Source organism: Rana temporaria, chromosome 11 (genome assembly GCF_905171775.1).
Source record: "Rana temporaria chromosome 11, aRanTem1.1, whole genome shotgun sequence".
NCBI lineage: Eukaryota > Metazoa > Chordata > Amphibia > Anura > Ranidae > Rana > Rana temporaria.
In genome coordinates, this window is record NC_053499.1 from 8,865,235 (window position 1) to 8,879,360 (window position 14,126).

At 46.6% G+C, this 14,126-nt stretch overlaps 1 protein-coding gene across 4 annotated transcripts in view; it reads left to right on the forward strand.

Moving 5' to 3' along the window:
- Window positions 1-14,126, forward strand: part of SBF2 (SET binding factor 2) — a 420,356-nt gene that overhangs the window by 156,939 nt on the left and 249,291 nt on the right. For all 4 annotated transcript variants that reach the window (XM_040327974.1, XM_040327975.1, XM_040327976.1 and 1 more), the window contains exon 3: window positions 788-925. In XM_040327974.1, coding sequence (XP_040183908.1) covers window positions 788-925 — 138 coding nt within the window. The remainder of the gene's footprint in view (window positions 1-787; window positions 926-14,126) is intronic.

The window sequence follows — 14,126 nt, forward strand, 5'->3', positions numbered from 1 at the left end:
TAATTTGTCTAATTTAAAAGAACAGGCTCCTGATTTAAAGTGAATCCATTGAAGTCAGGGTCAGGAAAGGGATTACAGTAGCACTGGGAGGAATTGGGGCTTAAGCCTAGTGTACACTATTTGGGCCAGATTCAGGTAACACTTACGCCGACGTATGTGTAGATACGCCGCGTAAGTGCACAGATGCGCCGTCGTATCTTTGCGCCTGATTTTAAATACAAGATACGCCTGAAATTTGGCTTCATCTGACCGACGTAAGTTTCCTACGCCGTCGGAGCCTGGGCGCATATTTACGCTGGCCGCAAGGGGCGCTTCCATTGATTTACGCGTCGAATATGTAAATGACCTAGATACGCCGATTCACGAACGTACTATGCCCGTCGCAGTAGTATACAGAGTTTACGCAAGGCGTACGTCCGGCGTAAAAGTTATTCCACCTATAGGAGGCGCATCCCATGCAAAGGTATGGACGACGGAACAGCCGCCGTATTTTACGTCGTTTACGTAGTAGTACGTGAATGGGGCTGGGCTGTTCATTTTGGATAGAGTTAATAAGGGCCCTGTGAGGTTATTTTTTCTGTCTGTGTACCTTTCGTGGAGATTCCCTATCACTTTCTGTTCTAGAAATGCAGTGTTTGTTGTACCATTGAGGCAGAGCAACAATTTCTTGCCATAAATCCTTACTTTGATTGTCCTTTAGGTTCCCTTTTCATGCTCCTCATTATTACAATCCATGTCTTGGTTTCTGTACAGCCAATATAAGTTTGTTTTCTTCTGTTTCTTGCAGTTTTGTCAACCGGCAGGATGGCAGCTGTCTCGCGAGAGGAAACAACCCACCTTCTTCGTCGTGGTTTTAACGGACATCGACTCGGACCGCCACTATTGCGCATGTCTGACATTTTATGAGGCTGAAATCAACTTGCAGGTATGAAAAAAAAGAGGCTTTCTCCTCCCAGGTGGTAAAAATAGTGTGTTTAGTTCAGTTTAGTTGTTGTCGTCTTCTGTTTTCATAGCCGAATTTGGCAGCCATGCTTATTCTTAGGCTAAGGTATCCTTTCTCTACCTTTTTCAACACGGAGGGACCCTAGAAATAACTTTTCGATTTCAGAGAACCCCTGCTAAAAATGAATACACCTACAGCTCATGATACATTTGTGTGATGGTCAGTGGGGAAAAAATACTCTTTACACTTGTGGACATTGGGAAGAATTGCCTCCTTACAGATAAAAAGGTCAGTGATGTCAGTGGGAACTTATGTGAGAGGCAGAAATTGCTCATTGCTCAAGGAACCCCGAGCAACATCTGGAGGAAGTTGTGAAGCTGTGGGCTAAGTTCACTGGACAATACGCATTTTATGGAGATGCTCCAAACTAGAGGTCGACCGATATATCGGCAGGCCAATATTTGGCCGTTTTTGGAGAAATCGGCATCGGCCATTTTTTATCCAAATTAGGCCGATATTTTACATTGCCGCTAGCCGATTGCCGCCGCAGCATCAGCCTAGCCCTGGAGCTGCGGCCATCTTAGTACACCCAGTGCGGCGGCCCTCCTCTCTGTTTACACCCACAGAGGAGGAGGAGGGGCCTGCGCTCGTGGGACACACACCGCTCTCTGGTGTTTGTACTACGGGGGACAGGGGGAGGGGGTGTCTATACTGGAGGGAGAGGGGTCTGACACCATTTTTTTTTGCACCAGTGCCACCTGCCAGTGCCAATTAGTGCCACTAGCCATCCAGTGCAGTCTGCCAGTGCCAAGACCAGTGCCAAATAGTGCCACATTCCATCAGTGCCATCTGCTGTACCATCTTTCAGTGCCATCCAGTGCAACCTGCCAGTGCCAATAAGTGCCACCTGCCAATCAGTGCCTTCTGCTAGTGCCATCTTCCAGTGCCAATTAGTGCCATCCAGTGCCACGAACCAGTGCCACCAAAAAAAAAAAATATATCGGCTGCAAAAATCAGCATCATATACGCCGTATACGCCGATAAATACGGTAAGTAAGACCCACACCGCCATTGACAATTACATTGCATTTAGGAAAGACATTTGTTCTCCTCATTTGGGGAACGTGGCAGTCCTCTCATAAATCAAATAAAGCAAAACTACAACTTTCTTTTTCTTATAAATGAGTTAATCCCAAACAAAGTTCGCCCACGAAACAAAGCGTGTTCTCATTTCGGGTTACACCCAATGAACGGCGCTTGATAGTTTTGACACCAATGAAGATTTATTTTTATACTTGTTTTAAAAATAACTCGAGGATTAGATTGTGTAGTATTGATTCACGCTCCCTCGTGAAATGAGTTCATGAATTTTCTTTTCCCTGGGACAACTTGGAATTCTTATTAGATATTGTAGGAGACGGTTTGTCGAAATACTTTCTTTGTAACCCGAGATTTGTTTCCAAAATTCTGTTTCTTTTCCCCTTTGTGATTAACACATTTCTTATGTGGAGCGCCATTCCGAGTCATTGTTTTGGCCTTTAGTTCCTTGTCATGAATGTCCAACACTAATCTCTTAATAAGCGGTTCAGAGGGCATGTATACACAAGGATATTAATCCACCCCCTCACCAATATTTGCAGATATGAGGGATTAAGTACAAGACGAGGTCACAGCTGAAATTCCGTTAAGCAGCCCGCTGTAAGTTAATATGTACAATGCATGGATGGCTCAATAAACAATTTCTTTACATCAGTCAGATAATATACATTTTATTACGTTGCAATACAATCTGACATCATATATTAATGTGAGGTCATTAATGTCTAGTGAAAGGATTGGCTGAATTCTTAGTGATGACTTTGGCCTTTGGCGAACAGATAGGCTGCATTCTCCGTGATGTCACTGGCCTTCAGCAAAGAGATAGGCTGCATTCTCCGTGATGTCACTGGCCTTCAGCAAAGAGATAGGCAGCATTCTCAGTGATGTCACTGGTCTTCAGCGAATAGATAGGCTGCATTCTCAGTGATGTCACTGGCCTTCAGCAAAGAGATAGGCTGCATTCCCCGTGATGTCACTGGCCTTCAGCAAAGAGATAGGCAGCATTCTCAGTGATGTCACTGGTCTTCAGCGAATAGATAGGCTGCATTCTCAGTGATGTCACTGACCTTCAGCAAACAGGCTGCATTCTCAGTGATGTCACTGGCTTTCAGCAAACAGGCTGCATTCTCTGTGATGTCACCAGTCTCTTGTAAATGATAGGTTGCGTTCTCATTAATGTTGGTTCACTGTATTAGTTCTATATTTTAGTTGGCTATCGATAACCAATTCATCCATATGCCTCCCTAGCTCATTGAAATTCCAGTTAATTCCAAAGATGTTCAGATGTGGGTGGGGTGAGGATGGAGGAAGGAGTGTTGGGAGAGGATGGAGGAAGGAGTGTTGGGAGAGGATGGAGGAAGGAGTGTTGGGAGAGGATGGAGGAAGGAGTGTTGGGAGAGGATGGAGGAAGGAGTGTTGGGAGAGGATGGAGGAAGGAGTGTTGGGAGAGGATGGAGGAAGGAGTGTTGGGAGAGGATGGAGGAAAGAGTGTTGGGAGAGGATGGAGGAAGGAGTGTTGGGAGAGGATGGAGGAAGGAGTGTTGGGAGAGGATGGAGGAAGGAGTGTTGGGAGAGGATGGAGGAAGGAGTGTTGGGAGAGGATGGAGGAAGGAGTGTTGGGAGAGGATGGAGGGAAGGAGTGTTGGACGAGGATGGAGGGAAGGAGTGTTGGACGAGGATGGAGGGAAGGAGTGTTGGAAGAGGATGGAGGGAAGGAGTGTTGAAAGAGGATGGAGGGAAGGAGCGTTGGAAGAGGATGGAGGGAAGGAGCGTTGGAAGAGGATGGAGGGAAGGAGCGTTGGAAGAGGATGGAGGAAGGAGTGTTGGAAGAGGATGGAGGAAGGAGTGTTGGAAGAGGATGGAGGGAAGGAGCTTTGGAAGAGGATGGAGGGAAGGAGTGTTGGTCCTCATTGAGTCCACTTGAATAGATTGATGAAGAAAGACTGACGGCAGGAAAAGCCTAAAGCCTTGTACACACGATCGGTTTGTCCGATGAAAACAGACCGATGGACTGTTTTCATCAGACAAACCGATCGTGTGTGGGCCCCATCAGTTTGTTTTCCATCAGTGAAAAAAAAATAGTACATGTTTTCAATTTTTCCTTAATGCACGTTCTATTTTTTTTCACCGATGGAAAACAAACTGATCGTGTGTGTGGAAGTCCATTGGTCAAAAATCCATGCATGCTCAGAATCAAGTCGACGCATGCTCGGAAGCATTGAACTTAATTTTTCTCAGCACGTCGTCGTGTTTTACGTCACCGTGTTTTGGCACAATCGGATTTTTGAATGATGGTGTGTAGGCAAGACTGATGAAAGTCAGCTTCATAGGATATCCGACGAAAAAATCCATCGGATTAGATTCCATCAGATATACGATCGTGTGTACAGGGCTTAAGAGGTCCTTTGAGTCCACTTGATAAGATACTGTAGATGACATAGGAGTTTGAGAGATGGATATATGGATGGATATTCTAGATAGATTATATATATATTTTTTAGGAAATGGCATTTCCTGTTTTTCTGGTCCGGGTTTTTCAATCTTTGGTAACCTTCTAATGTTGTCCTGTATGATTTGGGCTCTCGGTGGATTGCAGATCTCCGGGGTTTACATAATTCTACAGCTGTGTCTCATTTCTCGGCGCTGATCCAGTGAGATGATATTTGGAATCTTCCACATTAGATAAGTCTTTTTATATAATCTTATTTGCAGTCTGAGATATTTAGATTTTGCTGAGGATTGCGGCGCAACGTTTCCTTTCATGTCCAGCGGATGTGAGCCAATCTCTTGGCGAAGTCATTGGATAGTTCTTATTATCTTCTGACTTTGCTATATGCCGCTCCGCTCTGTCCTCGTTAAACTGTCATGTTATAATGGATTAGATGTATTTGGGAAAGCCAATTTATGTGTACAGCGATTTGCTTCAATAAAATGTTGTTTTTCTGGAACCTCAAAGTAAACTCTGGCATGTCTTTAGTGGGAGGAGATTTTGGCCATTTGTTTTTCCAAAGTCATTGGTTTTCACCAATGAATGTAACATTTAAAGAATAGTCGTTTTTATGTTGGGTTTGTACTTTGCCTTTTTTGTTGTACCATATTTTGAATATTGTGCTTGCTTTGTAAAAAATATTAATTGATGCTTCCTCCAAAGCTGGGATCTCCAAGCTTTCTACACAAAGGGCCAGGTAACTGTCTTTCATGCTTTAGGGGACTGGACTGTGGCCAGCGGGATTGGAAAACACATTGGCATCAGAAAAACATCATTGGTTTTAGTGGGAGGAATAGTGACACATAATTGGAATCAGTAGGAGAAATGGTGCTCTACAGTTGGTAGTTGGGGGAGGAATGGTGCCCTATTATTGGTGTCAGTGTTTTTTTTTTGTTTGTTTCAGACATACACTTTAATGTCATTAAATTGTAAAATGGTTCAGGTAGAAGTTGCGTGGGCTATCAATTTTAACAAAAGTTGAAGATCTGACCAGGGATGGTCACAACACTTTGGGGTGCCTTCTGGGCGCATCAGGGGTGCCTCACCACATCCCATATTTGGAAATGCACCTTGTATTTCCATGGTGTAGATCAGCCTTTTTAAACCAGGGTGCCCAGGCACCCTGGGGTGCTTTGAGGTTTCTTCAGGGGTGCCTTGAGGTTTCTTCAGGGGTGCCTTGAGGTTTCTTCAGGGGTGCCTTGAGGTTTCTTCAGGGGTGCCTTGAGGTTTCTTCAGGGGTGCCTTGAGGTTTCTTCAGGGGTGCATTAAGGTTTCTTCAGGGGTGCCTTGAGGTTTCTTCAGGGGTGCCTTGAGGTTTCTTCAGGAGTGCCTTGAGGTTTCTTCAGGGGTGCCTTGAGGTTTCTTCAGGGGTGCCTTGAGGTTTCTTCAGGGGTGCATTAAGGTTTCTTCAGGGGTGCCTTGAGGTTTCCTTTAGGGGTGCCTTGAGGTTTCTTCAGGGGTGCTTGAGGTTTCTTCAGGGGTGCTTGAGGTTTCTTCAGGGGTGCCTTGAGGTTTCTTCAGGGGTGCCTTGAGGTTTCTTCAGGGGTGCCTTGAGGTTTCTTCAGGGGTGCCTTGAGGTTTCTTCAGGGGTATCTTGAGGTTTCTTCAGGGGTGCATTGAGGTTTCTCAGGGGTGCCTTGAGGTTTTTTCAGGGGTGCTTTGGTAAAGTGCCTAAAAATTGTTTACAAGCCAATGGGTGGATGAAGCCTTTTAGTTACACAAAGCCTCAGGTTTTCATTGTACACCATTACAACCTTCTAGCTTCCAACCTCCTAACGACCAATGACATCATCAGTTGATAAGGAGGATGTCAGTTGCCTTCATATCACTGTTGTTTGACCCTCCCTTTCTTCTCTCCATCTCCATGGGGTCTCATTAGCTAAGTGATGAAGAAAAACAGAGAGAAGAGAAACATTGGAACACTAGTCAGTAATGGTTTGCAAAAGTGTATTTGCTTTGGAAGAATAAATCGCCTCCATCATTGGGCGTCCTACATGTGGCTGTTGCTGCATTATGTAAAACGAATAGATTTTACATTTTAGAATGTGGCGCCTAAAGACTGCCCATTTTGCAGGATGCCTCGAGATTGTCCATAATTTAGCAGGGTGCCTTGAGATTGTCCATAATTTAGCAAGGTGCCTTGAGATTGTCCATAATTTAGCAGGGTGCCTCGAGATTGTCCATAATTTAGCAGGGTGCCTCGAGATTGTCCATAATTTAGCAGGGTGCCTTGACTGAAAAAAGGTTGAGAAACACTGGTGTAAATTGACCGGCCGAGGCCTCAGATTGGACAGCAGATTGGCCGGCCGAGGATGTGAAAGTGTAGGGGGGTGGTAAGGACCCTGAGCAGAAAGGAAGGGGGTGAGGACCCTGCTGTGGAGGAATGGACTGAGGACTGTGATGTAAAAGGGGGAGGGGCTGAGGACTCTGGTGTGAACAGGGGGGCTATAACATGAAAGGGGGCTACGGAAAGAGCCCAAAAAAGTTTAGAAATGCTGGATTTAGAATAACCTGTGTGTGTTTCAGAGTTCTCACTCATGCCCTTGTGATGGGATAAAGATGTTCCTGATGGACAGCGGCCATACAACTGTCGCAGTCACCTGTTAGCTGTCCCATGCAATGCCGTCATTAAGCCCCACCATAGTCCTCCTGCTAACCAAGAGCCAGCAAGGATTGAGATTCCTGGCTCGACCCTCCGATAATGTCGCTCTCATACGATGAGGTCATTTAACATTCATGTAAAAAAAAAAACAGCCCAGCAGCCATTTTTCCGAGTAATAGGTTTAAAGCAAAGAATGTTCCAAATGTTAAACTTGGCCTGATAAAGTCATACATCTCAGTCAGTTTACACAATGCCGTCTCCAAATGTTTGTTTTATTGCATTCCTGCATAATATCCTTTATGTCATTGTACAGAATGAGTGACACGCTCTGTGTACAAGTCAACAGCATCCGCTCCAGAGGGTGACCTTGCGTGTCATTAATCTTCAATCTGCGCTGCCGATCCTACCACCACTAGAGGGCAGAGGATGCCAAATGTCGCTGGAGACGTGACATCTAGAATAGATTATCCATCAAGAAGCCAGCGAGTTGAGAAGCGGGGCGAGGGGCCGAAATTTACTTCTCACCAGGCGGGGCCTCTAGTAATTTGGGGGGCCCTCCGCAGCTTCTTTCTGTCCATTCAGTTCTGATATTTACACAGCTATGCAACACCGTACAACCCCCATCTGGCAGGGGTGGAGACATGATCCACCCCCAAACCTGCGATTAGACATTGAAAGGAGAAGCAGCAGACCACAAGTTCATCTCCCCGTCTCTCTGCCCTTGCTTCCTGTTGGCATGATCCATGTTGGCACACTGATTTGATCCTTATGCTGCTTCTTCCTGTACTGTTGGGAAGTAACATGTCTTACTTCTCTGTCCTTTGTACCTGGGACTTGCCTTTCCCAAACCTTACTATTAGTGAGTGTGGTCTTCTCCTCTGTTTCATGTACGTGGGTTCACCTCTCCCAAACCATACTATTCGGAAGTGAGGTCTTTTACTCCCCTGTCCATTGTACCGGGGACTCGCCTCCATCAAACCTTACTATTAGGAGTTGAGGTCTTACTCCCATGTCCATTGTACCTAGAACTCGCCTCTATCAAACCATACTATTCGGAAGTGAGGTCTCTTACTCCCCTGTCCATTGTACCGGGGACTCGCCTCCATCAAACCTTACTATTAGGAGTTGAGGTCTTACTCCCCTGTCCATTGTACCTAGAACTCGCCTCTATCAAACCATACTATTCGGAAGTGAGGTCTCTTACTCCCCTGTCCATTGTACCGGGGACTCGCCTCCATCAAACCTTACTATTAGGAGTTGAGGTCTTACTCCCCTGTCCATTGTACCTAGAACTCGCCTCTATCAAACCATACTATTCGGAAGTGAGGTCTCTTACTCCCCTGTCCATTGTACCTGGGACTCTCCTCTATCAAACCATACTATTCGGAAGTGAGGTCTCTTACTCCCCTGTCCATTGTACCTGGGACTCGCCTCCATCAAACCATACTATTCGGAAGTGAGGTCTCTTACTCCCCTGTCCATTGTACCTAGGACTGGCCTCTAGCAAATCATACTATTCGGAAGTGAGGTCTTACTCCCATGTCCATTGTACCTAGAACTCGCCTCTATCAAACCATACTATTCGAAAGTGAGGTCTCTTACTCCCCTGTCCATTGTACCTGGGACTCGCCTCCATCAAACCTTACTATTAGTGAGTGTGGTCTTCTCCTCTGTTTCATGTACGTGGGTTCACCTCTCCCAAATCATACTATTCGGAAGTGAGGTCTCTTACTCCCCTGTCCATTGTACCTAGGACTCACCTCCATCAAACTATACTATTAGGAGTTGAGGTCTTACTCCCCTGTCCATTGTACCTGGGACTCGCCTCCATCAAACCATACTATTAGGAGTTGAGGTCTTACTCCCCTGTCCATTGTACCTGGGACTCGCCTCCATCAAACCATACTATTAGGAGTTGAGGTCTTACTCCCCTGTCCATTGTACCTAGAACTCGCCTCTATCAAACCATACTATTCGGAAGTGAGGTCTCTTACTCCCCTGTCCATTGTACCGGGGACTCGCCTCCATCAAACCTTAGTTTTAGGAGTTGAGGTCTTACTCCCCTGTCCATTGTACCTAGGACTGGCCTCTAGCAAATCATACTATTCGGAAGTGAGGTCTTACTCCCATGTCCATTGTACCTAGAACTCGCCTCTATCAAACCATACTATTCGGAAGTGAGGTCTCTTACTCCCCTGTCCATTGTGTCTAGGACTCGCCTCCATCAAACCTTACTATTAGTGAGTGTGGTCTTCTCCTCTGTTTCATGTACGTGGGTTCACCTCTCCCAAACCATACTATTCGGAAGTGAGGTCTCTTACTCCCCTGTCCATTGTACCTAGGACTCGCCTCCATCAAACCATACTATTAGGAGTTGAGGTCTTACTCCCCTGTCCATTGTACCTAGGACTCTCCTCTATCAAACCATACTATTCGGAAGTAAGGTCCTACTCCCATGTTCATTGTACCTAGGACTCGCCTCTATCAAACCATACTATTCGGAAGTGACATCTGTTACTCCTCTGTTCCTTGTAGGTGGGACTCGCCTCTACTGTACAATACTATTAGTAGGAGGCATCTTTTACATCTCTGTCTCTTTCAACTATGACTTACCTCTCCCATACCATGCTATTAGGTAATGACATCTTTTCTCTGTTCCTTGTATCTGGGACTCGCCTCTCCCATACCATACTATTAGGAAATAACATATTTTACTTCTCTGTGCCTTGTAGCTGGGGCTCACCTCCCCCGAACCATGCTTTTGTCTCTCTCGCTTCTTCTATTTGCTGGATTTTTGCATTTATTTATTTTTTTATTTCTGCCAGATTTCACCATTTATGTGGACCCAGGTATCATCCACGTTCTTTCTGGCATGGTCTTCTTGTGGAATCACAAGGTGATGACTGATCCTTTAGCGATCCTTCGATTTCTTTCTATTTTCTTTTCCTGGGATGCCTGTTTCTGCTTTATTTTTATGATGTGTTTTTGGCCTTGTCTTATTGTGATTGTTCGATCGTGGCATTCAGACAACTCAGCATTATCTCTGAACAAAAATTATAATCTCTGTCTGTACTTTCCAAAACACAGCATCATTAATACCTACCGTAACCAATGATCTAACGTGTTGCCTCGTGTCCTTCGTGAACCACCATGTGAGAAAGCAGATCACGGCCACCAAGTTGGGTAGGCACGTCTTGTGGATTTACTGAATTCAGCACTTGGTGCACCAGGTAAGCATAACGGCGTTCTTCTGTAGTAGAGAAATACAATATCCTCAATTTGGTTTATTTAAAGGGACTAGAGGTAAAGGGTTGATCGCTCAAACTTGGCATGTTGTCATGTACAATACCCAAGATGTTACATAGTTTCATAGTTGGTAAGGGTGAATAAAAACACCATTCTAACCAGTTCAGCCTGAAGTCCCTCCTGTTCAGCCTGAAAAAGTGTCTGCCCAGTTCAGCCTGCAGTGGTCAAAATAAGAAACGGCTGCACCTCACGTGAGCTCCAAGTAAAGTTGATTGGAATATGAAAGAATCCGAAATGACACCAGAGGACATCAGCAGTGGTTTAGGTAGACGTGTTTCACACAACAGAAATGTGCTTAAACACCAATGATTAAGCACATTTCTGTGTTCCAGTTGGCGTATCCGTTACACCTGGAGGGGAGCGTTCTTTTTATTTGGACTCAGCCTGGCCGCGGCCCAGTTGAGCCTGAAGTGGCCGCGGCCCAGTTGAGCCTGAAGTGGCCGCGGCCCAGTTGAGCCTGAAGGTGCCGCGGCCCAGTTGAGCCTGAAGGTGCCGCGGCCCAGTTGAGCCTGAAGGGGCCGCGGCCCAGTTGAGCCTGAAGGGGCCGCGGCCCAGTTGAGCCTGAAGGGGCCGCGGCCCAGTTGAGCCTGAAGGGGCCGCGGCCCAGTTGAGCCTGAAGGGGCCGCGGCCCAGTTGAGCCTGAAGGGGCCGCGGCCCAGTTGAGCCTGGAGTGGCCGCGGCCCAGTTGAGCCTGGAGTGGCCGCGGCCCAGTTGAGCCTGGAGTGGCCGCGGCCCAGTTGAGCCTGGAGTGGCCGCGGCCCAGTTGATGTCCGATCCACTAAAATCAGACGTATGGCAATACGTCGCCATCTGTCCATATCGCATCGGGTGAGTTCTAATGAAAACGGACATGCTGTCCGCTTTCATCCGATCTCTCCATAGGAGACAGCGGCGCTCGACAAGCCCCTCCCCGCTCAGTGAGCAGAGAGGGACCTGTCATCTGCCGGCTCAGCGGAGAGATCCCACGCTGAGCTGGCGGACCGCTGCAAGCGGATCCGTCCCCGTGTGGAAGGGGCCGTAATGGTAAGCATCTGGAACAAGTAAATGCAAAACACCCACTATGAGTTAAGACAGAAAAAATAAATGTAAACTTCACGGATATAAATATAGTAAATATAGTTTTCGGTACAGTTAATGTATTGTTTTCTCATTCGTGGAATCTAAACTAGGAGGAAAACAAGTGACTGATATGTAACATTTCAAGGAATAAGTTAATGAACAACAAGACGTTTGGACGGGGACATTGTGAATTTTTTGGTGGAACTCTGGACTCCGGAATGTGCTAGGGATTGGCTGAGCTTCCAGTCTTCACTGTTATAAGAATTCCGTTTACTTATGAAAGATGCAATGGAAGACATTCAATTTGCCATGGTTGTGAATATTGAATTACCAAGCAGGAAATATTTTTAAAAGTGGAATTCTGCATGTGTCATTGCAGCGCTTGCAAGCAGACATGTGCTGGAGTGGGCCGTGATGGTCTACATATACATACAGAGAGAGACAGAATAACAACAACAACAAAAAACAGAAAAACGCATTTCAAAAAAGTTATAAATTGATTCGCATTTTAATGAGTGAAATAAGAACTTGATCCCTTATCATCAGCAAGATTTCTGGCTCCCAGGGGTCTTCTATAAGGGTAACAAGCTCCAATTAGGAGCACTGTCTTAAAGCGAGTTCTCCTAATCTCAGCTTGTTACCTGTATGAAAGACACCTGTCCACAGAAGCAATCAATCAATCAGATTCCAATCTCTCCATCATAGCCAAGACCAAAGATCTGTCCAAGGATGTCGGGGAGAAGATTGTAGATCTACACAAGGCTGTAATGTCTTACAAGACCATCGCCAAGCAGCTTGGTGAGAGGAGACAACAGTTGGTGTGATTAGTCGCAAATGGAAGAAACACAAAATAACAGTCACTCTCCCCCGGTCTGGGGCTCCATGGAAGATCTCATCTCGTGGGGTTTCAATGATCATGAGAACGGTGAGGAATCACCCAGAACTACACGGGAGGATCTTGTCAATGATCTCAGCTGGGACCAGAGTCACCAAGAAAACAATTGGTAACGCACAACACCGGGAAGGACTGAAATCCTGCAGCCCCCGCAAGGTCCCCCGGCTCAGGAAATCACATGTACAGGACAGTCTGAAGTTTTCTAATGAACATCTGAATGATTCAGAGGAGAACTGGGTGAAAGTGTTATGGTCAGATTTGACCAAAATTTAGCTCTTTGGCATCAACTCAACTCGCCGTGTTTGGAGGAGGAGGAATGACCCCAAGAACACCATCCCCCCACCGTCATACATGGAGAACACCAGCTCAGAATCACGCCCGAACGAACGGCCAAGATACGTCGAATCACTGAACCTAACCTACGCCCAGCCCTATTCACGTAGTCCTACGTAAACAACGTAAAATACGACGGCTGTTCCGTGGTCCATACCTTTGCATGGGATGCGCCTCCTATATGTGGAATAACTATACGCCGGACGTAAGCCTTACGCAAACCGCGTATATTATGCGCCGGGCGCAACTACGTTCGTGAATCGCCGTATCTCCCTCATTTGCATATTTGCAACGAGGCGGCCAGCGTAAATATGCGCCCAAGATACGCCGGCGTAGGAAAGTTACGTAGTTTGGAGGAAGACTATTTTCAGGCGTATCTAGTTCTATGGGCACGGCGCATAGATACGACGGCGCACATTTACACTTACGTGGTGTACCTGTAGGTACGTCGGCGTAAGTGCTACGTGAATCTGGGCCTTTGTGAGCTGTGGTGGCTCAACGCGATTGGCACTGCGCTGACAAGCCATTCACCTCTGCAGCTAGAGGTTGGGATCCCGGTCTCGGCTACATGTGAATTGAGTTTGGTGGTCTCAGCCCGGCTCCCGGTGGGTGTGCTATGCGAGGTAAGCCTGCGCTTAGTACGCCCACCCGCCTCCCACAAAAACCACCACACCTACATACGCACTCGAAATTGGGTTAACACACACGCACTTTGACCACGCGGTCTCTAAAAAGAGAGGCGAAGGACTAACGGGGCTGGTTGAGTGGGCTAATCCTCTCACTCCCTTATAGGGAGTCCCTCTGCCCCGTTGGGCTTCAAAGCGGAGCAGGTAGGGCGGGCTGTGTGGGAGGACCCCCTCACACACCCGCCATTGCCACCCGGGGCATGGAGAAAGGTGGCAGATTGCCTCTGGGGGAGGCCTGCCTACTCCCAACTCCTGCAGTCCCGCTCCTCTCTCGAGCACACGCACAAAATACGCTTTAAAAAAAAAAAAAAAAAAAAATCTGGGCCTTTGTTCCCAAGTTTTGCCGAGGTCAGCTGTGCTGTCCCCGGACCTTTCCGTGCATTTGCGAATGGCTGAAAATGGTCGGATTTTCCGACAGCAGCCTGTCATCACACAATTCCCGTCGGATAATCCGATCGCGTGTACGAGGCTTTACACTAATAAGGAATTGACTGTTTTGAAACAGTTGTATGTATTCTGGATAACGATCCAAGATCCATTGTAGACCGCATCAGCGTTACAAACCCCAACTGTTCTGGATGTGCAGTCGCCCTCCAGGAACGATTGGCGGGTCTCCACCATGAAATAAAGAATAACATTCTTAGATATTTGATTCAATGCCTTGTAATACTTTGTTATATATAGACGGATCTATCCAGAAAAACAGCATGATTACA